We start from the raw sequence: 23773 nt of genomic DNA on the forward strand, positions 1-23773 counted from the left end.
CATGCTTTTATCGCTTCTATCAAATTGAACAACTCTTTCTACATGTATCCAAATCATTTATCCCACCCTCAGCAACACTTGTCACAGCAACAGCTTCCTCCTTTACAACCACCATTACCACCGCCTCTTCCACCACCCAATACTTTAGAAGTTTCAGGCAAAAAGAGAACCAAAAAAGACAGAGCATGTAAATAACTTGATTGCTAGACATCAAACATCATGAAAAACTTACTTTGTTTGACTAGGTGATTTATGTAGACGCAAAAAAATAAGGCAAATACCAAGATTTAACATAGAAAAAGCTCATGCCAACATAAATTGACTTTGTAGATGCGATTATGATCAAGCATACCCACAGAATTCTTGCACCTCTTGCAGGAGCTACAACAAGACGTGTGCATTCAAAGAGGTATTCATTGTGAATGACACGAACCAGTGACCTGACTCAAACTGGTAATGATTGCTCTCATACGTAGGCAGCTAAAAAGAGAGGACCACCCAAAGGATATGTAGAGGGATTGGAGAGCAGATTAAAACGCATGGAAAAGTTGTTGATGAACATTGCGGCCAACGGCAACTTACCCGAAGAGACGATGAAGGCGGTAATGGAAGGCAGTTCCAGAGGAGAGGAGGAAAGAAGTGGAGAAGAGGAAGGATCTGATGGTGATGATTCCCATGCAACAAGCCATTCTGATGATACAGGACCACCCACATCCTCAAAAGAGCATTCACCCGACGATCTAGATAGAGTCAAACATGCGCAAGATATTAAACCCATTGAGGTAGTTGCAGAAGATAGAGATCGAATCAAAGAGCCATTTTCGTACGTTGGCAGCTCATCAGGGATCTACCTTTTGAGCCGACTATTCACCAAAGATACCACCAACTTAGACACGGAGGAAAAGCAGGCGTTACCTAGGCCCTTGGATGGCCATGAAGAGGATTTGATGATTGTCAGATTCGGTGGAGATCCGCTGAACAAGCTTGGATTTGGAAGAATTTTGAACCCTGATTGGAAAATGCCACCAAAGGACCTAACGGATCACTTGATAGACGTCTATTTTAAAAAGATGAATCCCATGCTGCCCATCTTGGACGAAGACTTGTTTTATGAAGAGTACCGCAAAGCGAATCATGCACATACATTTATCCCCATCATCATGACCCTGTGCCGTGTTACATGTCGAATTTTAAAGAAAGACGATCCGTTGTTGCTCAAGTACGAGGTTGACCGTAGTACCTTTTTTCGAGATATCAGCAAGCAAATCAGGCTCTATTTCGATCTGGATTTCCTTGAACCCAAGATTGAAACCATCCAGGTGTTATTACTTAATGCGTCAAATGCAGAGAAATGGGGCTTGGAAAGCACCGATTGGATCACCACGAGTATTGCTGTTAAAATGGCTCAAGATTTAGGATTACATAGAGCAAATACGCAACAGGAGGGAATACCTAAAAAGGTGATGGAAGCTAAAAAGAGATTGTGGTGGTCTGCTTATATAATCGATCGCTGGGTTTGTGCATCGTTAGGAAGGTCAGCACTATAGATGTAATTTTTTTTTTCTGGGTGCTGAACTGATATCATCCCATTGCTTATAGGCCCTTAACTATCTCGGATGCAGATTGCGATTTGGAATATCCAGATCTCCAGGACAAAAAGTACTCCATGTTTATCTATTTGGTGAGATTGTCATGCATTTTAGGTGATGTTCTGAGAGCGCTTTGTTCACCCAGAGCTCGTCTGATGTCCGAAAAAGGACTTGGGTTGGAGAACATTTCCCGTAGTTTGGAACAAATGCTACTGGAATGGCAAAGCTCTTTGCCTGCAGACCTCAAGTTCACAGAAGAAGAGCTGTCCCGGATTTCCCGGAAGGAGGTAGACTCAGGTTTGGATTGGAAATTAAATAACGGAGGTTCGTATTAGCATATCATTCGGCGGGATGCTGGTGTTGATCTTGTTTTCTGTTCAAATTTCTTCCAGCTGGTAAATTACACTTGACCTACTGTGCGGTATACATGCTGATCAAGCGGCCATTCATCTCGTTGGGCATTGGCAATGCTTCCAATGTCACTATGCCTGCTGAATGCCGAGAGGCAATCAAGGCGTCTGTCGACATTTTTGATGTCATCGACCCCAGTAACCTGTTGTGTGGTTGGTCGCTTTCCAGTAAGTTTTCCTAGTGGGTGGAATTCGGAAAGGAAGGAGGGTTTCATATCTTGGAAAAGAAGCTCATATGTCAAATTATTTCTAAATGCAGGCTACTGCACATCGCAAAATCAAACGCTATTATTCCTCAATTTCAGAAATGCGGATGCCAACCTCATAGCAGAATCGAAATCATTAGCACATAGATTCAAAAATCGGCATCACGTTTTGGCCGAGCACATCACCGAGGTAGGGGACATGTTGTGGATAACATGATGCTCATTCGTCACACTAAACATCTTTGGCTTTTCAGCCTTCCATTGTTCCATTTCTCGATGTTTTATCCAATGTCATAGGTGGCGAGTGGACCAGTTCCAATGAAACAGCTGAATCATCTTCGCACTCGAGCGAGAATGGGACGATCCGTGACAATCAGGCAAACTTATGGGGTGCTTCAAGCGGCATTGAATGGCAGGGTGAGGCAGCATTTGAGGATTTATATTGTGTGTTACTCATTTGTAAATTCTTAGAAATGGTTAAACTATTGGCAGAGACTGGTTACCAGGCTTAATATGATACAGTAGCTTCTTTTTATCGACTCGATCCAATAAACTCCTTATAGTAGAATCAAGTATTCGGATTTGCAATTTACATAAGCTGACGGGAAGACCACCAACTCAGTTGTTTACATAATCAAGTGAACACCGCGGTCTTTTTATTTTAGTTTTCTATATATAATAGCCTTTTGATTGAGGTTACAGTTGAATCTTGTGTATTTACATTTCTATACTAATATTTTGCCATGTCCAGCTTTGACTACAACAACAATTCCCATCGTCGCTACAACCCCTTGACCAAGTCATGGGTGCTCTGCTCTCCTCACCGTACTCAAAGACCTTGGCAGGGACAGCAAGAAGGTGCTGACATGGAACAAAGACCTCAATATGACCCCAAGTGCTACCTCTGTCCTGGAAATGAACGTGCTAGTGGCGAATCCAATCCCAAGTATGACTCTACTTTCCGTTTTCCTAATGACTATGCTGCTGTCAAGGCCGACCAGCCCGATCTCGAAGCGAATGATGATGATTTGATCAAGGTCGAAGGTGTCCGTGGTGAGTGCCACGTTATCTGCTTTTCCCCTCGTCATGACTTGACGTTGGCCGAGATGCCTGTGGAAGATATCAAGAAGGTTGTGGATATTTGGACTGAGAGTTATTTGGAGATGAAGGAGAAGGAGTTTGTCAATCATGTTCAGATTTTCGAGAATAAGGGCGCTGCTATGGGCTGTTCTAATCCTCATCCTCATGGTCAAATGTGGTGCACTGAGCGTATTCCTGAGGAACCTAGTAAGGAGTTGGTTGCTTTGAAAGATTATAAAGAGAAGCATAATGGTAAGTGCTTGCTGTGTGATTACGCTCAACGTGAGATGGCCGACCCTGAGCGCAAGCGTACCGTCTTTGAGAATGACACCTTCTTGGTGGTTGTTCCCTTCTGGGCTGTCTGGCCTTTCGAGGTGATGGTTCTACCCAAGATCCATCTTGGCTCTTTACCCGAATTGGATGACAAGCAAAAGACTGATCTCGCTGATGCCGTCCGTCGTGTCACATGCCGCTATGACAACTTGTTCAAGACCAGTTTCCCTTACTCTATGGGTATTCATCAAAAGCCCTTGAACGGCGAATACGACTATGCTCATCTCCACCTTCATTACTACCCTCCTCTCCTTAGAAGCGCTACTGTCCGCAAGTTCCTTGTTGGTTTCGAGATGCTGGGTGAGCCTCAACGTGATTTGACACCTGAACAAGCTGCTGCTCGTCTTAGAGAACTTTCTGAAGTTCATTATAAAACTCAAGCCAACAACTAAAACATCCTACTCCTTTCATTTTTTCCATCATATCAGTATTGTACATATTATAATAAATCATACACACACACACACACACACACATGTCAATTTGATTCATTCAGTTCAAGCAAACAAATGTAAAATTTTCCGTTGTACAATATAATACTTCTCTTGCAATAAGCAAGCTTTTTTTTTTTCTTCATTCATTCCAAAAAAAAAATAAAAAAATAGCGGAATTATATGGAGCCATCCACATCCTCCACGCCATCACATTCGAGAAACAACAGCCGTAGCTACAGTGTCCACTTGCACGAGATCTCGTCCAGCCGAAACAGCATGGACTTGATTGAAGGCACTAGTCAAAACTATGGCAGCTCCGTGAATGCTCACATACAGCGACAGAGATGGGACGCGTTCTTTGAGCCACAGTATTCATTTGGCTCTTTTGTGCACGGATCAAATCAGCCGCTGGACAATGCACAAGAACACACCAAGAATCTAGATCGGCTCATTGACGATGGCAACCATTTATTGGAGACGAATAAATCACCTAGATCAAGCACAAGACCTAGCTACGATGTGTCAAGAGCTTCTACACCCACTGCTGGTATCATGACACCTTCTCTACCCTGCCTCGATAGCAACAGTGCGTCTATGGACAAACAAATCTGGGAGCCCCGTGATGAAAAGACCCTGATTGAGCGATTAGAGTTGTTAAAGAAGATTCGTGCTCAGCCTGATGCTGATCCATCACACGCGGAAGTAAATGAACAAGATTTAGGTGAGCACGCTGCTGCTACAACTACAGCTCGTTGGACGCGACAATTTACAGAAAAAGCCAAGCAGTTTTGCAAAGAAGCACAAGTGGATAATACAAGCCTGGCCTCGTCGTCCAGCTCCTCTGATATCAGCTGCGAGAAAAAGGCCGTAGGACAAGATGTAGAGGCTGCTGCTGCAGGAGCAACAGATGACACAGAGCCCAAGAAGATTTGCTGCCGTAGATCATTTATATGTTTCATGCTCGGATTCATCTTCCCTCCCTTGTGGTTATGGGGCGCATTCTACATCTCGTCTTATGCACAACGACAAACGTCAGCAAGCAATCGAATCGATCATATCTGGAGACGTCGCTCTCGCATTGCATTTGGTATCTTCACGGTTGCTCTCATGATCATTCTAGTTGTTGTGTTTGTGTTGAAGCCAGAAGCAGTAGGATGGAGACAGAGCAAACAACAGCCCCTGGCTTAGAAAATCCCTAGTCCACAAACATTGCAATTTTAGAGCGAGTATCATTCATACCTTTACAACATCTATATTGAATTTGAGCTAGAGAAAAACTTCAATGCCTAATAAACCGCATCTTATGCCAATCAGTGAATATCCGTCTTGGTAAACATGGGACATTTTGTTTGTTGGTCAATCGTAGACAGAAATAAAACATTTTGTATGCTACAATCAAATATCATGCCTCGCTAATTAAAGGTGTGATGGCATTCACTTTTCTCTCGCTAGTATTCTCTGTCTATGCGGCATTTATACCGCCAAGCGAGGAGGTGATCGATAAAATGCTTATTGCTTCACGTATCAAGTAAGATACAGATGCACATAAGGCATTATAATGTTAGAAACCCGTCTAATTTCTCGAAACATCAAACAAACACCACTTTAAAGGCGCAGATCAATACGCAGAGATGAGAATAATGCCATTGCCGATAGTGTTAGAGGTTTAATTGGCTACACCTCGAGAAGCTTCTGCTGGTCACTCGAGGTAAGATTGTCAAAAGCCACAAGACATACACGCACATTGATTTACAGCCCTGCTGGAATAGACTTAGAGGTGTATTGGATGATGAAGGCGTTGATTTCAGCAATGTCAAAGGAAATCCTGTTCAATTACATCACGTATTAGGAAATAAAATTTTACTCGATACACTAAACTAGATGATTACACGCACATGTTAGTGTTGCTAGCGATGATTCAGGCACACTAAATGATCCATTCAACGACCGCGATGAAGGCGATACAGGATACATCAATCAGTTGCATGATATCACTCGAATGATGATTACAGACTATAGCGATGGCTGATTTATATATAGTGCACACCAAATCAGAGCATCACTGGGTGCATGTATGTATCTATACAGATTTGACCATCGCCATCTTCTATCATGTAGGCTCCATGTCAATAGAGGCTAATACAACATGGATTGACAACACAAAAAAGGGGGGGGGGGAGGAGGGGCGTCATGTTGATTTTACGTGCGCTTCTGCAATCCGCGTTTCTGTATTTCTTTCAGAAAAGATCAGCGGCACACAAAGACAGCAGCAAGAGGAAGGAGTAATTGTATTTTAAGGAGGCCCTTGTGGCACCAATGTTCAGCATTGGGAATGTTTGAATGTCAAAAACAGACATATTGAAGTTGCATGACATTGCATCCACTTTTGCAACGGTATTTTCCCTCTCTTTCTATTGTTTACCAGTCTTTCTCTTTCTCTTTTTCTCTTACTATACGCCATGGCCATCCCGATATTCTACCCACAGAAAGCATCCACGGCACGTCAACATGACACACAGACACTTGAAACAATTGCAGCCGTGAAACACATCTATGATAATCGCCCCTATTTAACAGAATTACAATTCATACCAGTGTTAAAAGCGTGCGGACTGCCACGCTACATGAATATGGCATTCTTTCGTAAACTGGAAGCCATTGGAAATGTAGATCAACTAGTGCCTCTTGCAGCATTTGTAGAGTATGTGCAAGTTTGTACGCAAGCAATGAACAAAAAGATACCATGCTGAATCTCTTCATTCTTCTTGTATCTAGAGGATATATACAGGTTCAACAAGACCGACTGGATGATACCTCTCTCTTCTTCAGCATTCTTAAAAAATCAAACAGTGCCTGGATTTCACCAGAGGACTTTCTACCCGTGTTGGAAGGTAGGTTATGCTGGATAACTGTGCGAGCTCCCTGAGAGAAATAGTCTAATCTCTTCTCACTAGATGTTGTATTGAACCATCCAGGACTCAAGTTTCTAGGAGACAATCCCATGTTTCAGGAACGATACAGTAAAGTTGTAAACAGTGTACGAGTGTCAACCCATCTGCCATCTAACGGCTTTTCTTGTAGTTGAAACAGTGATTAGTAGGCTGTACTATGATGGCAGGTGTGCTTCTGGTAGAATGAGTCTATCCCACTTTCGCAAGAGCAATTTCACGCAAATGATACAGAATCTTGGGCCCTATGTCGATCTCAACAATGTAAGGCGATTTCGCTGTTTGCAACAAAAAAGCACTGCTAATAGGATCCGTAGACTCTTGATTGCTTTTCATACAAGCACTTTTATGTATTGTACTGCAAATTCTGGGTGCTGGACGAAGATCATGATCTGATAATTTCCGAAAGCGATCTTGCAAACTACAATGATGGGCTGCTCTCCCAGAGGCTTACAAGACAAATCATGCAACACGGACGCATTCCTGCATTTGCAAGTGACAGCACACGCATGGCGAACAGTCAAGCAAGGACATTGACATACATTGACTATATTTGTAAGTGCATGTCACACTGATAGTGTCCAACATGGGATCTGATCTATCTGATGTAGGGTTTCTGATGTCTGAAACGGATAAAAGCACGCCTATGGCCATTGAATACTGGCAAGTAGCATATAACCCATTTTGGTATGGAAGGGGCAATGGCTGATCTGATGAGCATTTTGGTAGGTTTCGATGTATGGACGATGACGGAGATGGTATCATCACAACGTTTGATTTGGAGGAATACTGGGAAGAGCAGGAGAAAAAGTACGTTACATGATGCATCACAACTGCTTGAATGCTAAGCTCCATGTATGATACCTAGACTGTATGAGACGATAGACGGCTATACTGAAGACATTATATGCTTTGATGATTTGATATGCCAATTGTGAGTATATATATATATATATATGAAAGGAGACACATGCACACAGACACTCATCCCTTGTGCTGCTAATAAGGAACGACTTGATAAGGCCGCAAATACCGGGGCAGTTCCGACTCAGCGACTTGAAACGAAATGGTATTATTGCTGAGCGGTTCTTTGATACATTTCTCAACATTGAAAAGTTTCAAATTCACGATACATATCAAGGGTTAATTCGAGCAAATCAGCAATTGGAGAGGGAGAAAAAGAGGCAGTATGACATGGAGAAGCAAAAGTGGATGGGGTTGCAGCAGCATTTCATGATGGGTCATGGTGGTCCAAATGAGCCATCACCACCTCCTCCTCAGCCATTGGAGCCTGAAGAGCCATTTTCGCTTGGTGCATGGTGTGATTATGCAGAGCAAGAATACGATCTGCTGTTACTCAATGAACAGTGTAGTAACGAGTCTATTGATTCAGACTGGTCATTGCAGCCGCAACAGCCCCACAGCCATCAGCAGCTTACTGCCGCGGCAGACAGCGATCATAGCAGTGACGATGGCGATGATGAAGTAGATGAAGATGTTGAATCACCGAACCATAGCAACTGCAGTAGTGTCACTGATGAAAGCAGCAGTGGCAGTAGTACACCTACGACTCCTGTTATGCAACATGAACATGACCATAAACATCCAAGCCTACAGCAAGCACAACCATCACAGCAACAACAGCAACAACAACAACAACAACAAAATTGGGATCTGGCATCTTACTAGTTCATGAATAAAATGGCGCTTTTTTTAGCACACAGCAACCCAGGGAACCTTCAAGTGCTGAACGGAGAGTTAATACAGCGTGAAGAACATGCATAGCTTGGATGAGTAGAATCCCGTTGGACGGATATACATTTAGGTTTGCATTGGGAGGTGCCAAGTAGCTTGTATGGAATGCTTATGCAAAGTGCAGAAATTGGCATTTTGCGGGAAACTCGACTCAACCCACTCTTAATTAGTGGCAATGTATTTATAGTTGTGTCCTGAAGCATCCATAGTATCAGCCATGGATCAAGATTGAAATACATGCATGATTTTTCCAATTTCTATTTTCCAAGGGTAGCCGAATATGAGAAAAAAAAAAAAAACTATTAAGCGATTTATGTTTTCCATTTATCATTCAATATCAACAATGTGCTAATTCTTAATCCGTGTGTCATTTCAAGCGGAGGCATCACACAGCCTGAGAGTCTATGCGTTCCTTATTTGCGGGACAAGACCCTATGGGTGATGTCTCTTGTGTTACAGCCATCATCATCATCCTATATCCCACTTCATGTGATTTCCCTATATAAATGAATTCCTCCCCCCCCCCCAAATGTGATGCTTTCTCTTTCTTCTTTTTTTTTTCTCTCTACCACACAACACACATCATGCTTCTTATTTCTCGAATCAAATTACCGCTTTTCGGAAAGAGCTCTTGTAGAGCAAAGCCCAAGCCCAACAAGCGCCTTAGAAGAAGCAGCTGCAAGCAGTTGCCATCTGAAATCCAAGAAATCATTTGCTCCATGGTGCTAGGAAATGATGCTTCGAATCCATTTGCACTAACTGCTATGCGGGTATGCAAAACATGGGCTAGTTTCATCTGTGAAAGAATGTACAAGTAAGTCCTCCCCCCCCCCTCCCTCCCTCTTTCCACCTTGCTCCTACTCTTTTAGATCCTAACCTATGTAACAGACAATTTCAATTCAAGAACTACATTCAGTTTATTGGATTCATCAATACCATTGCTCTCAAAAACCCTGTTTTACCATACAATCTATACGTTCGACACATTGATCTCACGCCTGTCAACAAATACGGCGTCGATATTCGAGTGCGACGACTGATCAAACACTGCCCCAATCTCTCCAGCATCCAGCTAGGCCAAGCAACCAGTGTCAAGGCAGACACTCTCCAACTCATGGGTAGATACTGCCACAATGTACAGATCCTCCAGATGGGAGGTATGCAGAGTTTCCCATTCATGTTTGAATGTGATTTCTCTGGCATGTTGAGTCTTGAAAGCTTGTCTCTCTCTACAACACCTCTGCAATCTGCCTCTCTGAATACCATTCCTCGGTCCATCAGCCAGCTGCAGATCTCACAAATGGATGCTCTTGAACATGACGACTTTGCAAGGTTCCTCAAGCACCACCAGCAATTGGTGTCTCTCTCTGTGCGTCGCTGTAAACATCTGAACAAGGATTTCGCTGCATTGATTGGCCACTTGCCTATATTGGACGTCTTGGAACTATCAGGACCTGAAATCGACGACGAAGGATTAAAGGAAATGTTTAATATACCCACCCAATTGAAAACATTAAGACTCTGTCATACCCAGATCAGTGATACGACGTTGGAAGCCATAGCAGCTGGCTGTTTGGTGGTACAGCATTTGGATATTGCTCAAAATACAAACGTCACTCAGTACGGCATCAACTTGTTACTGAGAAAGAAGCAATTCCAGCAGCTTACCTATTAGCACCATGTATAAACCTCGCTGTATACGTGTATATATCTGAATAAATCCCTTGTATACTATGCCACTTGTGTGCTCTTTCATCACGAAAATTGCCTTTTCCGGTAGAAACCTTAAATGATGCTTGTGTGTCATGATGAATAGCAAGAATGTCATACTAGGAAGGTATTACAAAATATACTATACGAATCATTTTATTCTTATTGCTATGCAGTAAAGTTTCCCAGCAGCTCTTTGGGATGATATTCGCCCTTGGCAATCTGATCGGCTCTCTTGACAAGATCATACGTAATCTCATCCGACACGACAGAGTCCTTCTTGTAAGCAGGATGGTTTTGTACAAATTGACGCAAATAAGCAGCGCCTGTCATGAGCTCTCCGCTGGCTCTCTTGCTGATCAGACTCAGATAGGAGGATAACTTGCAGCGCGTTTCGATATCAATGTTGGTGCTATTCAAATAGCTGTGGATTAAGGGTACAAAACCAGGGAATCCATTCTCCTAAAAAAAAAAAAGACATTGAGTCGGTTGAACATATAGACTCGCGTTCAAATCAAAGCACGTACCTTGCCATTGACAATCTCATTCAATGTCATCAATTCATAGGCATCCTCATCCTCGACGCTCTCTGAGTTGGGTTGTGCGTTACCGGTAGGTGTACGAGAGGTGAATACGTTCTTACGGAAGTAGAACTTGTCGTTCAATACAGCATCACGCTTATGAGCAGTTTGCATGTTGGCGTCCACCTTGGAAATGGGAATATAGAAATTGAGGCCAAAGCTGAGGATCACTCGAGTGAGTAGCACGATAAAGACAGAATACGCTGCATTCTCGAAATCAGAGATCTGCACCTCCATGCTTCTGAATTCAACACGCCATCCGATGGAGGAGTTGGGTGGTGGTGGCTTGAAACGCATGGTTTGCCAGTTTGTGGATTGAAGGTTCTAGCAGCAGGTCAATGTTAGTCTATTGGTGATTTCAGCAGAATGCAGCTGGAGCTTACCTCAAAGTGATCTGAGGATTGCGAGTCATCTAAATTCAGCAATTCCTTGAAAATGACCAGAGGGTCGCGGATGAACAAGTGAGCAACATGCCTAGCGAGCTTCTCATCCACATCACTATCTCTCAGCTTCTGGTAGATATCCTTGTCGTACACTAGATCAATATCGTCGTATTTGGACTTGTAGGTGGGGTCATTGGAGAGGTAGGAATCGATAGAGTCGTAACGGGACTTATTAATCACGTATTTACTGTCCTTCAAGGGCTAATGACAGCGAGTTACTTACGACTTGATCCACTTGCATTCATCACTCTACACTTTACCTTGAGTCCTCTTTCCTCGGGTGTTCTGTCATCAACACTGGCAGAAATGACATTCCATCTAGCGTCGACATCAGCCAAATAACCACGATAGATGGGTGAATTGGCAGACAAGGCCATCATCAGTGGTGCAACAGGAGCCAACTGATCGTATAGTCTTCTGCCTTCATCAATGTTGCATGCTTGGAAAGTGATTTGCAAGCAGCAGCAGCCCATGCCAAAAGCCATGGCATCCATGTAGATGTGGTCAGGCAACGCAGCACCCTCTTTGGCTTCTTTGTCGTGCTTGAATAAATCACGATCCCATGGGATAGTGGGATCAATGAAAGGCTTGGGTGTATTGACATCGTGGAAAATGGGCATGTTGATCTGGACTTTGGATCCTCTGCGACGACGGATGTTTGCAGTCAATGTGCTAGTGGAACATACGTTAGCCATAGATCATTGATACAATGAGGTAGCACTCACGGGAATCTTGCATGAGGATTAATAATCTGGTCAGGCACAAACATACTTTGACAGGCAGGGCCATTAGGCTCGTGATCAGGGTACAGTTGATTGGGACAGCCCAAGCGAGGGTAGTTGACCAAAGATACTGCCTGCTCGTCTGGATCCATAGCTGCATGTGCCATCTTTCGTCTCAACTTCATGTTGTCCTCTACCCCCACTAAATCACGGAAGGTGGCTCCATAAGGTAAACCAGGTGTGCCCTCAATCATATAACGACCGTACTCTGGTCTCCATAACGCAGCTGGTGGCTCCCTATTTCATATCTCGCATGAGTCCCCCCAGAGTCCATCCATAGACAGAGATATACTCACTTTTCAATGCCTGCCAACCAGTCATGCTCAGGCTTCTCCAGCTTTTCAAGGATATCAAAGGCGCGAAGGGACAATTTGGTGGTCTTTTCCTCGTCATTGAACTTTACGACAATGTATTCAATCTACACAGACCGTAGTCAGCCTCACGTCCATGCGGCACACAGCTCAGCTTTTCCTACCTCATCACCCCAGAGCAAGCATTGCGTTTGCCTGTCCTTTTGATAGTTGTAAATGTGAAGAAACTGTTCGATACCATGCTTGCGAACATGGTCAGCATAGCCTTTAGCTTCGTTCCAATGGAGTGGTGTTCCGAGAGATAAGAGACCCATATTAATTCAAAATGCAAAATGTATAGATTAAACAAGAAGAAAAAGAAGGAAATGTGATTGTGGACAGTTTGCTTTTTGATACCTGAGCTGAGATCGGAGAACGGGTCATGATGGCCCACATCTCTCTCTCTCTCTCACATCTCCTTCCCTTTAATGGCTTTAAAAGCCACACATCCCGCCATGATGTGCTTTGCACTGGTAAAAATGCAAGGTTTGCATTTGTCAGCAAAACAGCAATCACTGATCTCGCATTTTCGTTCCGCAATTTCAGTTTGTATGTCATGCTTTCGAATACGTCGCAATGGCAAAAAAAAAAGCAGAAATGCACATCTAGGTACGCCTTCCCATTTTCGAGAAACGTGCCTGATTGCGCAATTTCATCACAACATTGGTTTCTTTTACAGCTACTCTTTCTTTTTGCAGTGTGAAAGATCAAGATGAAACATCCAATGAAATGCCATCCCCTTGGTTCTTCCATGATCCATGCTCTCTGATTCACTTTTTCTTTTTTTTTTTCTTCTCTCTTTCTAAGCGTTTGCCGTAAACATTCATTTTTTTTTTTTTTTTTTTTTACTCACCTAGGGAACAATCCAATGTCTGTCAACGGTGAAAATATCGAAACAGGGAGCCATGGGTGGCCAAGATGGCAGTAGTCGGACTTTTAATTGGTTTCAATTTATAAAAATTCAACCAGAGAGTGGAACAACAGATGGTTGGTTCTGCTCTTTGTTTAAACATCTTTTCATAGCAGCTTATTTTTGTTACTGGAACTTGCCTCGTACACAGAACATGAACAAGCTGACCCCCAAGGACTCGCTAAAAGCGAGAAAGACGACAACAACCTTGCAAGATTTAGCGAATTATCTCGCCAAACGTCAGATAGGTAAGATGGACATGGCGAGGCTGTTTATTTCTCGAGAAATTAAAGCCATGGTGTGTAGAGATACCTTTGAAGGTGGTGGGATTCATTCTAGCTGGCTACTTTCTTCGACTGCCAGTGTTTGAGCACTTTATATTCATCAGCAATCAGAGAGAGGATGGTCGATTTGAAAAGAGCCCTTGGGATGTACCGTTTCTCTTCTTTTACATTTGTGTCTTTACTGCACTGAGAGCAGCTACCATGGATTATGTGCTATTTCCACTTGCAAAGCTTGTCAATGTTCCAAAGAAGAAGTACCAACGCTTTGCTGAGCAGTCTTATTCTGTTTTCTATTACGGCATTGCATTTGGCTTTGGTGTGGTAGGTGGATGGATGAAAATCTTGCTACTTTGACTGACCCTCGCCTTTTCGTTAGTATGTCATGTACGATTCTCCCTGGTGGTTCGATACAACCTACTTTTGGCGCGATTATCCCGTTACGGATTACACAAAATCATTTAAATATTATTACTTGGTGCAATTCGCTTATTGGCTTCAGCAAATCTTTGTCTTGCAAATCGAAGCACCTAGAAAAGACTACAAAGAGCTGGTTATGCATCACATCAACACATTGCTCTTGATCAGTCTCAGTTATTGCTGCAACTTTACTCGTGTGGGTAATGCCGTATTTGTGTGTATGGATCTTCCGGACACCATTCTAGCAGTAAGTCATGGTATTTTATCCTAATATGGGGCGAGTGTATTGACGACGGACCTGTGTAGTTGGCAAAAGCATTGAATTACTGTTTGCCCGGGATTGTGTGTAATACGACCTTTGGCATCATGGTGGTCTCTTGGCTGTACACCAGAGTCTACTTGTTTGGCTGCATCATTTGGTCTACTCTGACCGAGCCCGATCTCTATGTGCCTCAGTTTGTATTGCATCCTCCCAGCGGAAACTGGTTTCCTTACTTTGTAAAGTACATTATTGCCGGCCTTATGATTGGTTTGTACTTTTTGATCCTGTTCTGGACATTGATGATTTTCAAGGTCATTTACAGAATATTGACCGAGCCAGAAGCAAAGGATGTGCGTTCAGACGATGAAGATGAGGTCGAATACAACACCTCTATGGAAAAGATTGAAGGGTAAAGTGAGCAATGCGTGTCCTTGACCGAGAAACTAACCTGTCTTGCAGTGATCATTCTACTCCCAAACTCACAGCAAAAGACATCAAAGCCAAAACTCAATAAGCACACAAACAACACTTGTAATCATACTTTTTTTCTCTTCCACCTAATAATACCTTTACTTTGTATACAACAATAACACTCGGAATTATTCCATCTCCTTTAAATCGTGAAATGGACTTCTCTAATAAACAATCTTTCAATTTAAAGTTGCCACTGTTTGTTACATTTGGATTTTGATCAGTGTACTATTGAGCATTAGCCCAAATGTCAATTGAAATTATCCGCTTGCATATAAATACAAGTGGATCAACAAAACTTTCAAGACAGCTCTGAACAATAATATCAATAAAACATGCTCTCTCGCAGGCAACTTCCATTAGCGTGGATTACACTCCTCATTTTAATGTGCATCGTCAGCACTGTATTCGCAAAGAAGCACCACCACGATGACGATGACGACGACGATGATGATGATTACGATGATGACGATGATGACAAGAAGGTTGTAACAGAAGAGCCTGAATTCACCACTCCCTCAGATGAAAAGTGGCTGGAAGATCTTGACTTGGATGACATTGAGGGTCGTGTGCGTCCTGTTGGCTCTGGTGTGTGTGAAAATGCTAAATGTGATGGTAGTGACAACGATCGCTGCTTTGAAAGCTGTGGCAACATGGCTACTGAAGACGATATCTATGGCTGTCCTTCGGAGAAAACTTGGGCTCTTACCTTTGATGATGGACCTAGTAACTTTACTACTGATCTGCTCGACATCTTGGACAAGGCTAATGTCAAGGCTACTTTCTGTGTTATGGGTGCTCATGCCAAGCAATACCCCGAAATCATCAAGCGTGCTTACGACGCTGGCCACCAGATTGCCTCTCACACTTACTCCCATCCTCATCTCATGAGTTTGAGCAACGAGAAGATTGTGTATGAAGTCAGAGCTACTGAAGAAGCAATCGAGGCTGCTATTGGTGTCAAGCCTCGTTACATTCGTCCTCCTTATGGTGAAGCTGATGCTCGCGTCAAGTCTATCCTCAAGAAAATGGGCTACAAGACTTTGATGTGGAATGTGGATCCCACTGACTATAATGTGCATATGCTCAAGGACGGTGCTGAACGTATCCAACGTGCTTTTGAAGACATTGCTTCTGGTAAACCTAGCCCCTTGAACGCTCATAACGATAGTGGATTCATCAGTTTACAACATGGCAAGTGATTATATTTACAAATTTGACATCGTCTAACCGGGCTATATAGATTTGTATCCAACATCCATTGGACAAGTGTCCAAGATCATTGAAGCTCTCCGTTCCAAGGGATTCAAGCTGAGCACTGCTGCTGAATGCGTAGGTGATAGAAGGCCTCATGCTTCTGATGACGATGACGATGACGATGACGAGGAGGAAGAAAAGAAGAAGCATGACGAGGAGGAAGAAAAGAAGAAGCACGACGAGGAAGAACAGAGGAAGCACGACGAGGAAGAAAAGGAGAAGAATCATGATCATGATGACGATGATGAGGACGACGATGATGAGTACAGCGAAGATGCTCTAAAGATCAAAGAAGACTCATTTGCTGCCTCTGGATTACAGTCTGGATCAGACTCTGAAAAGAATCAACAGCAAGAAGCTATCTCTGCTGCAAATTCCGTTACTTTCTCGGCTGCTGCTAGCTCCATTTTAGCTGCTTGCGGTATCCTTATCAACTATCTGATTTAATATACTCCATTTTTATAATACAGTAACAACAATAAAGATATAATTTTCTTTCCATATGTGTTATTTCCAGCATGAAGCCGATTAGTCAGTGAAGTGCATTTATGATCTGAATCGGTACCGTTTCAAGGTAGTTGGCTAGAATCTAGTAGAATGATTCATAAGACTAAGCCATACATTACTAACTGATTGAAGAAAATTGGATCATTCAGCGATCATCCATTCGCCAGCTCTGTAAGGCGTTGCATTCTATTGCTCTTGTTCAGTATTTCATCTCTTTTCCTTAATCACACATCCGTACCTCGGGAACTGGCTTTTCTACGATGCTCCAAAAAGCCGCATCAACGAGAAAAATACGTATCCAAGTATACACCATAGTTGCAATAGTTCTCCCTACTCAATGATACGCAAAACACAGCAAAAATTGGACAAATTTGAACAGTAATTTTTCGCGCTAGAAGCCGTTTCAGGCCGCCAAACTAGCATCGCACAATTGCTCTCACCTAGTAATGACTTCCTGACACCTTTGCTCAACTTTTTAGGGACCAAAAAAAAACATATCCAAAAATCGACCAAAAACCATGAGGTACCCCCTCCTGGATTTCATTAAAAATCAAACGATCGCGTTTTTCACCATGAAAACAAAGACTTTTACTATGGCATATATTAACTCAAATTGTTTCTCTCGATTCAAAGCAGCCCCTGAAACTTTGTTTGAGAGACCTTGATATGTAAAATCTCAACATTTTGGCCAAAAACCTCATTTCATATTTTCAGAGATTGCTCAATGGTATTATTATAAGCAATGGTTGCAGTTAGCATCATTGAATGCGCCTTGAAAAGTACTTCTAGAAAGCTTAAGAGTGTATAGGATGATCATTCCAGTTTATATAGTCGAATCACTTGAAATAGCTCAATCAAGTCGAAAACAAGGCAAAATTTGGCCAATCTAAAAAGTGGGTATAGCGGGATTCCAATTTGTTTTGGCTGCCAAAATACCTCTCTAATGAAGGCTATCGATGCTTTAGGAGCTAATAAGAGGGCCATTGCGAATTTAAAAAAGCTTCCACTTGGCTTGAATACTTTATCGGCTTCTGATGTACATCTTTGTAACAGTGTGTTTCAATTGTTGCAGTTTGCGTACCCAGATGTAAGTCCTAACGGGAAATAGAGAAATATCACCAAACTCAAATAATACGTACAATGCTTGGAGTGTAAAGCAGACCTTCTCCGATACAGTATTTGAACTTTCCTCACTCATTGTAATGTTACATGTTCGAACGAATAATGTACAATACCTTTAAAGCCTCTCTTATGAAACATATCAACTTATCAGGGATTCAAAATCCAATCGGTTTATTGCTCTATACAACGCAAATGTCTCGTTTTGCATTGCTGTTCTTTGGCAAATCCTTAGACACTGTGAATTGATCGATAACACCACCCAAAGTGCCATCCACATTTGCTTGGTGATGAACAATATTCATGGTGGTAGGTGTCACTCTGAATGTAGAGAAGCCAAAGCTACCATAACGCTTAGCAGACCAAGCAGGGAATGGACCATCGCCAAACTGAGTGGGCCCTTCAGGCTGACCGGCATTACCAATCACGATCTGAAAGAAGCTAGGTGCATTGTGGTACGATTTGGTGATGAGATTTCCTTTGGACACTGGATACGTTCTTTCATAGTTGTGAACATGACCACTCATGTAGATATCAACCTTGTGCTTCAGCAAAATGTCCTCTAAACCACCCCATGTTAAATTTGTAGCAGGATCAACCGGTCCATTTTTAATTGTAGCTGCCTTGGTGGAGCAATCCGAGCTGTTGACGGAACAATAAATAGGATGATGTGTCAAAAAGATGATCCAAGGTCGTGTGTGTCTGTGCTTGTTGGCCTCTGCAAGATCAGCGTCCAACCAGTTGATGGCAGTCTTGATCTCCTCGGTGGTGCCTGTAAAATAAACTTCGGTGGAGAAGGACACAAGGTGCAATGATTTGTAGTTGATGGAATACATGAGTGAGTTGTCGAATTTCGATTCAGCATAAGGCACACTGTTGAATCTATATACCATTCGTAATCAGACATGATTGTTCGTTTTTCATCCTAGATAGATGACGTACCGATTCTTGTAATGACTGAAATTATAGGCTCCTTCATGATTGCCAACTGCACCCAAGTAAGGCACCTGAGCATACAAATCCTGCATGAAGTTCAGATACTCATCGCCTTTAGTGCCATTAAAGTCGTCCAAATTATAAGCCTGGTCTCCAGCCAGGGTTACAAAATCGAATTTATGCGTCTTGGCAAGGTCCTTCATGTGAGGCACAGCAACAGCATTACAGGCACCTACATCACCAGTTGCAATAAAACTGAAATCGTTCTTCTTTGGTGCAGTATGAAATTCATACGTTGTGGACCATTTCACACTCGACTCGTTCATGGATCCGACCTTGTACTGATACACTGTCGCTGCCTTGAGTGCCTTTGTCTTGAGTTTATGAAGATATAATTTGCGCTGAGCAAGGCCGCCATCCACAAATGTCCAATCCTGCTCAAAACCATCTGATAAGTATACTATTATCAACAAACAAACAAACAAACAAATCCCTTATTTTCTCTCTCTCTCTTTTTTTTTTTTTACCTGTCCTTGGATAGTAACACTCTTTCTCTTGTTATGTTTGGGCCAATACTGTAGTGTCGATTGCTTAATTTCACCCAATGTGGCAAATTGAACACGTGCAAAATCGGCATCATCTGTCAAAGAAATGTAGATTTGCTGAGGATCATTGGGCGCATAAGTTCTATTCCAGCCACCATGAACTGAATTGTAGGCATCTGCATAACACATTTGACCGGGAGCACCATTGGCTTCGACTGTAGCTTTGGCAGAGACTTGCCATGTGCATACGACTAGTAAAACGAGTGAAATACAAGATATCAAGAATCTTGTCATAGGATGCTAAAAGAGAGAGAGGGAGAGAGAGAGAGAGAAGAGTAAAGAGTAAAGAGTAAAGAGTAAAGAGTAAATGGAAAACTCAAGATACAAGCATATTTATATTTAATCTAAAGTAGTATCGATGATCTAAACATTATGCCCCTTTTAATGTCAAGTGTAAACACACATGTTTATTACAGGCTATTCTGAATGGTCTCTAGTTGGTGGATCATGCCATCCAATAAATCGTCATCAGTGCTCTTGAGATCAACAGTCAATGTCGCCATCTTGTCCTCCATGTCCAAATTGCACTTGAGAAGACCGGCCACTTGGCTGCCTTGGATGCTTTTACCGTATAGGGATGCAGCACCTGCAATGACTTCCACCACCATTAAACCACTGGTGCGGGTGACAATTTCAAATGCATTGATGATGGCCTCTTGAATGGAGGACTCTTCTTGCAGGGCCACTTGGACTTGGACGTTGCCATGGTACTCAAATTCACTGCCATGCTCTGCCAACAACGTGGCAAAAGAAGTGGGATCCATTGGTGTGTCGACTAGGAACAGACTAACAGGAATAGGTATTTCAATAGCATGTTGATGAATAGCCGACGAACCCTATGATGTAAGTGTGTCATACGAGATTTAATTTCATGTAAGCTTATGTTACCAATCAAAGTTACCTCAATATCATAGAACAAATCACCGCGAAGACAGAGGCCACGACGAGGATTTCCTTGCACCTGGAAATAAGCTTCACATTCAACCTTCTCATGTGCTTGCAGTTCAAAGTGCTCAGTCGCTGAAGCTACATTGGCATCCTCGTTGGAGATGTTCTTGAGATCAAACGATTGCGCAAATTCCATGTGGAGACTGGGCAGCATGGCTTGGTCCTTGTTCTCAACAGTGAAATGAATGCCGATAGTAGGTGTCTCATTGGCTGCATCTAATTGCAATAATCCCATCTATTATCCTCAGTGAGTACTCATTGCTTTAATACCTGCATGTATAGTAACTTACCAATGACACTTGATCATTACTAAAGATCTCGATAGATGGCTCTTGCTTTTCATTGACTGCCTCCTTGATATCATCCATGTTGACTCCCAATTCCTCAGGCACCAATTCATCGTTTTGAGCAGGTGCCTATCATGAAGGTCAATAACGGCTTATTCCTGCCGTCCCTCTCCACTCAAACACTCACCTTTGTCTTTTTGGATGAAGAGGATGAGCTCTTTTTCTTCTTTTTCTTTTTATCAGTGGCAGATGCTTCGGGTTGCTTTTCAGCCTTTTTTGATCTTGTCTTTTTGTTGGACTCTAGCAGTTCCTTGTTCTTTTTCTATCAACTCATTGTTGGTCATTGTCGACAATCATCTGTGCTACATACAACTACCTGGAGTGCTCTCAATTCCTTGCGCTCTGCTCTGTAGCGAGCTTCTTCCTTGATGCGCACTTCTTCAGGGCTCAAATAAGCCTTGGGCTGCTCAAACTTCTCATCTTCGCCCAAGGGAGTTGACAAATCCACATTGTTGAGACCTGTGTCCTCAGCGCTTTCAAAGATATCACGGGTCGACTTTTTGGTGTACACAGATCCCTTCTTCTTGGCTGGTTTCTCTTCATCAGACATGGCTGCATTCTCAGGCATCTCCTCTTCAGCGTAGATAGGCTGCACCACGGGCTTCTTGGTTTTCTTGCTCTTTTTGGGCTTCTTGATATCATCCAGGCGCAATTCAACTACAGGAATACTGTCAATGTCGCTGTCAAAGTCAACCAGTTTTTTGTCGCTGCTGGGAATATAGAAGGGATCGTTCTTGCGAGCCTCTCTTCTTGCTGCGCGACGCTTTTCCTTGGTATCCTCATCATCGCTGGCGTCCCTTTTGCTGTGCTTCTTTTTTTTCTTGTGTTGGTAAAAGGGTTGAGCAGATTCTTTGGAATCATCTGAATCCATGTCCTCCACTAAATCAGGCAGGGGGTCATTGATCCAGGCATCCAAATCCAGACCCTCAGGGATAGGCACTTTGGATTGCGCTTTCGGCGCAACAGGATTGAGTTCATACATAAAGAACAGCTCAGGGAGACCTTCCAAAACAGCAGGCACACCGTCCTGTGCATTGACCGCATCCAAAATGATGGTGAACAGAGATTTGACGTCGTAGGCTCTTTCTTGTACTTCAAGATCGGTGCTGTGGATGAACATGTCCATTTTATCACACATGACCTGAGTTACTTTGACGAATTCATGCTGGAGTTCTGTGTTCCATTGCGATGTTAGTTGGCTGGTCCAATAGGCGAAAATCTTGATGACACTATGCACATAGATGGCCTGCACTTTAACGGGTAAATGCGCTGCTTGAGAAGCAAGTAAGCACTCCAGCGTGGATGGAATGTCCTCCAAATAGTTGCAGTATTCGCCGCAAATCCAGGCTGCTGCTGACAGGACTTCAATGTTGGCATCTCGTCTTTTGGCTGTTTCCAGAAACTTTTTGTCTTGCAACAAATGGTACATTTGCTTGACGGCATATTCGCGCACACTTTTGACACGCACACTGACATCCATCAGCTGATTGGTGAGTACATTGCCTACGTTGACACCCGCCTTGTAAGTGATGCCCATCAACACACTTATATACCACTCGAAATCGTTCAGATGGTGATAGTGGTTTTGAGAGCACATAAAGATGATGCGGTGAATAATGTCGGTTCGATAAACAGGGTCAAAGATGGTGGAGGGATCATGCAACGACTGCTCAGGCTGCTCGGGCATAATGTGCGTAATCAGGCGTTTGACAATCTCCACAATGTTCTTGCGGTGTACCATGCCAACAACAAGATCCAAGGCACGCAAACGAATACTGATGTCCTCGTCGTCGATGCACTCCAAAATCAAATCCTTGTGCTCTGCGACCAATCTAGGATGTGTTGCTAATAGCTTGCTCATGGCCAGCAAGCCAACGTATTTCACTAGGTATTGCTATCAGTCTACTGCCCTTACTCTTACATACCCTCCCTCCCCATGATGCTACTTACAGTTTTGATCGGGGTCCTCCAAAAACTTTCTCAGCTTGTTTGTACATGTGGCAGCCAAAGCATGTCCAGCATCACCAGCAGCCTCGAGAAATCCACCTGTAATCACCGTGTAAATGCATTCATACAGCAACGACATGGCAGGCGTTGTTTGAATCAACGATGTAAGAGGAGGCAGCAGCTTCTTGATTAAGCGAGGCTCCAAGGGCGTCAAAGCAGCAAACAGTTTGATGATCTTGATCAACATCCAGTTGTTGGAGGATGTGGTGAGCAACTTGAACAGTTGTGGCGCAAGAGACAGGTAGTTTTTGGGATTCTTACGGGCCAACTCGCAGATCACACTAATCACAGCAGACACAACGGCTGGTCGTTGTTACTGGATATCAGTATCTGCGCACAAGTCTCTTTCCAACACTTACATGGATCAGGGTCTTCCAATTTCTCTTTCAAACGAGGAAAGCTGATACGAAGTGCCTCTGGGTATTTCAAAAAGACCTTGTAGAGTACAAGCACCACCTTTTTGCGGATATACGGTCTGGAGTGGTTCAACATGCTGACGAGATCGGGCGAAAGGTCTCTTGCTAAATCAGGCGTGACAATATGTGATAAACCGTTGAGTGCAATACCAATATCCACAGGGGCAGGTGAAGCCAAGTCCTTTTTGATCAGGTTGGTCGTCAACATGAGCACATCTGTATCTTGCTGGAAACTGAGTGTAGCAGCTAAATAACCCGTTCTTTTGTGCAAAAACTTGGGGCTCGACATGACTTCCACCATGTAAAAGGAGGCCCATGACATGTCGTAGCCAAGCATTTGCAACTGTATGTCTCGTGGTGAGCGTCATGCGGTATCCAACAACAAAAGAACTTACGTAAGTTAACTTGGCAACAGCAGTGGATTTGATGTCGAGATCGTTGGATTTGACTTCATTTCGAATCTCTTGCAAACAGACTGCAATATATTTTTGCTCGTTCTTCTTGTTGGCTCTGATGCCTCGTATGAGGTCTGTAAGCGACTTTTCAAACATGATGAAAGAAAAGAAAGAAACACGAATCTGGCCGAGAGAAAGAGGGGTTTATAGGTTTGGGATATGGACATGTCGATTGGCTGGCTGTATCATTCCTTACGAAATGACCGCCTGA

At 43.1% G+C, this 23773-nt stretch overlaps 10 protein-coding genes across 10 annotated transcripts; 7 read left to right on the plus strand and 3 right to left on the minus strand.

Moving 5' to 3' along the window:
* Nucleotides 1–42: 42 nt before the first annotated feature.
* On the plus strand, nucleotides 43–2717 carry CDA2_1 (chitin deacetylase; the record flags this gene model as incomplete). The annotated part of the gene is made up of 9 exons (XM_064819890.1): nucleotides 43–187; nucleotides 246–273; nucleotides 331–409; nucleotides 477–1534; nucleotides 1600–1913; nucleotides 1982–2167; nucleotides 2259–2395; nucleotides 2460–2622; nucleotides 2677–2717. 9 exons carry the CDS (start codon nucleotides 43–45, stop codon nucleotides 2715–2717), a joined length of 2151 nt encoding a protein of 716 aa, XP_064683810.1.
* Nucleotides 2718–2948: 231 nt separating this feature from the next.
* Nucleotides 2949–4010, plus strand: ATC70_000476 (uncharacterized protein; the record flags this gene model as incomplete). The annotated part of the gene is made up of 1 exon (XM_064819891.1): nucleotides 2949–4010. The coding sequence occupies one exon, from the start codon at nucleotides 2949–2951 to the stop codon at nucleotides 4008–4010; it is 1062 nt and encodes a 353-aa protein (XP_064683811.1).
* A 222-nt stretch (nucleotides 4011–4232) lies between these two features.
* Nucleotides 4233–5240, plus strand: APL5 (AP-3 complex subunit delta; the record flags this gene model as incomplete). Its single annotated transcript, XM_064819892.1, has 1 exon — nucleotides 4233–5240. One exon carries the CDS (start codon nucleotides 4233–4235, stop codon nucleotides 5238–5240), a length of 1008 nt encoding a protein of 335 aa, XP_064683812.1.
* A 1271-nt stretch (nucleotides 5241–6511) lies between these two features.
* ATC70_000478 (uncharacterized protein) lies at nucleotides 6512–8689 on the plus strand (the record flags this gene model as incomplete). The annotated part of the gene is made up of 9 exons (XM_064819893.1): nucleotides 6512–6753; nucleotides 6828–6943; nucleotides 7007–7072; nucleotides 7134–7264; nucleotides 7318–7555; nucleotides 7612–7663; nucleotides 7730–7810; nucleotides 7869–7934; nucleotides 8008–8689. 9 exons carry the CDS (start codon nucleotides 6512–6514, stop codon nucleotides 8687–8689), a joined length of 1674 nt encoding a protein of 557 aa, XP_064683813.1.
* A 650-nt stretch (nucleotides 8690–9339) lies between these two features.
* ATC70_000479 (uncharacterized protein) lies at nucleotides 9340–10430 on the plus strand (the record flags this gene model as incomplete). The annotated part of the gene is made up of 2 exons (XM_064819894.1): nucleotides 9340–9569; nucleotides 9644–10430. The coding sequence occupies 2 exons, from the start codon at nucleotides 9340–9342 to the stop codon at nucleotides 10428–10430; spliced, it is 1017 nt and encodes a 338-aa protein (XP_064683814.1).
* Nucleotides 10431–10633: 203 nt separating this feature from the next.
* On the minus strand, nucleotides 10634–12896 carry ATC70_000480 (uncharacterized protein; the record flags this gene model as incomplete). The annotated part of the gene is made up of 7 exons (XM_064819895.1): nucleotides 10634–10927; nucleotides 10993–11370; nucleotides 11430–11690; nucleotides 11750–12161; nucleotides 12215–12508; nucleotides 12568–12689; nucleotides 12747–12896. The coding sequence occupies 7 exons, from the start codon at nucleotides 12894–12896 to the stop codon at nucleotides 10634–10636; spliced, it is 1911 nt and encodes a 636-aa protein (XP_064683815.1).
* A 789-nt stretch (nucleotides 12897–13685) lies between these two features.
* On the plus strand, nucleotides 13686–15008 carry PEX2 (peroxisome assembly protein (Peroxin-2); the record flags this gene model as incomplete). The annotated part of the gene is made up of 5 exons (XM_064819896.1): nucleotides 13686–13779; nucleotides 13838–14136; nucleotides 14192–14479; nucleotides 14539–14903; nucleotides 14954–15008. The coding sequence occupies 5 exons, from the start codon at nucleotides 13686–13688 to the stop codon at nucleotides 15006–15008; spliced, it is 1101 nt and encodes a 366-aa protein (XP_064683816.1).
* A 292-nt stretch (nucleotides 15009–15300) lies between these two features.
* Nucleotides 15301–16669, plus strand: ATC70_000482 (NAD(P)H:quinone oxidoreductase, type IV; the record flags this gene model as incomplete). Its single annotated transcript, XM_064819897.1, has 2 exons — nucleotides 15301–16159; nucleotides 16209–16669. The coding sequence occupies 2 exons, from the start codon at nucleotides 15301–15303 to the stop codon at nucleotides 16667–16669; spliced, it is 1320 nt and encodes a 439-aa protein (XP_064683817.1).
* Nucleotides 16670–18030: 1361 nt separating this feature from the next.
* Nucleotides 18031–19623, minus strand: ATC70_000483 (uncharacterized protein; the record flags this gene model as incomplete). The annotated part of the gene is made up of 3 exons (XM_064819898.1): nucleotides 18031–18730; nucleotides 18791–19218; nucleotides 19312–19623. 3 exons carry the CDS (start codon nucleotides 19621–19623, stop codon nucleotides 18031–18033), a joined length of 1440 nt encoding a protein of 479 aa, XP_064683818.1.
* A 176-nt stretch (nucleotides 19624–19799) lies between these two features.
* MNR2_1 (CorA metal ion transporter) lies at nucleotides 19800–23658 on the minus strand (the record flags this gene model as incomplete). The annotated part of the gene is made up of 8 exons (XM_064819899.1): nucleotides 19800–20225; nucleotides 20291–20572; nucleotides 20628–20753; nucleotides 20812–20946; nucleotides 21001–22568; nucleotides 22635–22994; nucleotides 23051–23450; nucleotides 23503–23658. The coding sequence occupies 8 exons, from the start codon at nucleotides 23656–23658 to the stop codon at nucleotides 19800–19802; spliced, it is 3453 nt and encodes a 1150-aa protein (XP_064683819.1).
* Between the last annotated feature and the right edge of the window lie 115 nt (nucleotides 23659–23773).

The sequence above is a fragment of the Mucor velutinosus genome, assembly GCF_035048745.1.
Source record: "Mucor velutinosus strain NIH1002 chromosome Unknown tig00000041, whole genome shotgun sequence".
Classification (NCBI taxonomy): Eukaryota; Fungi; Mucoromycota; class Mucoromycetes; order Mucorales; family Mucoraceae; genus Mucor; species Mucor velutinosus.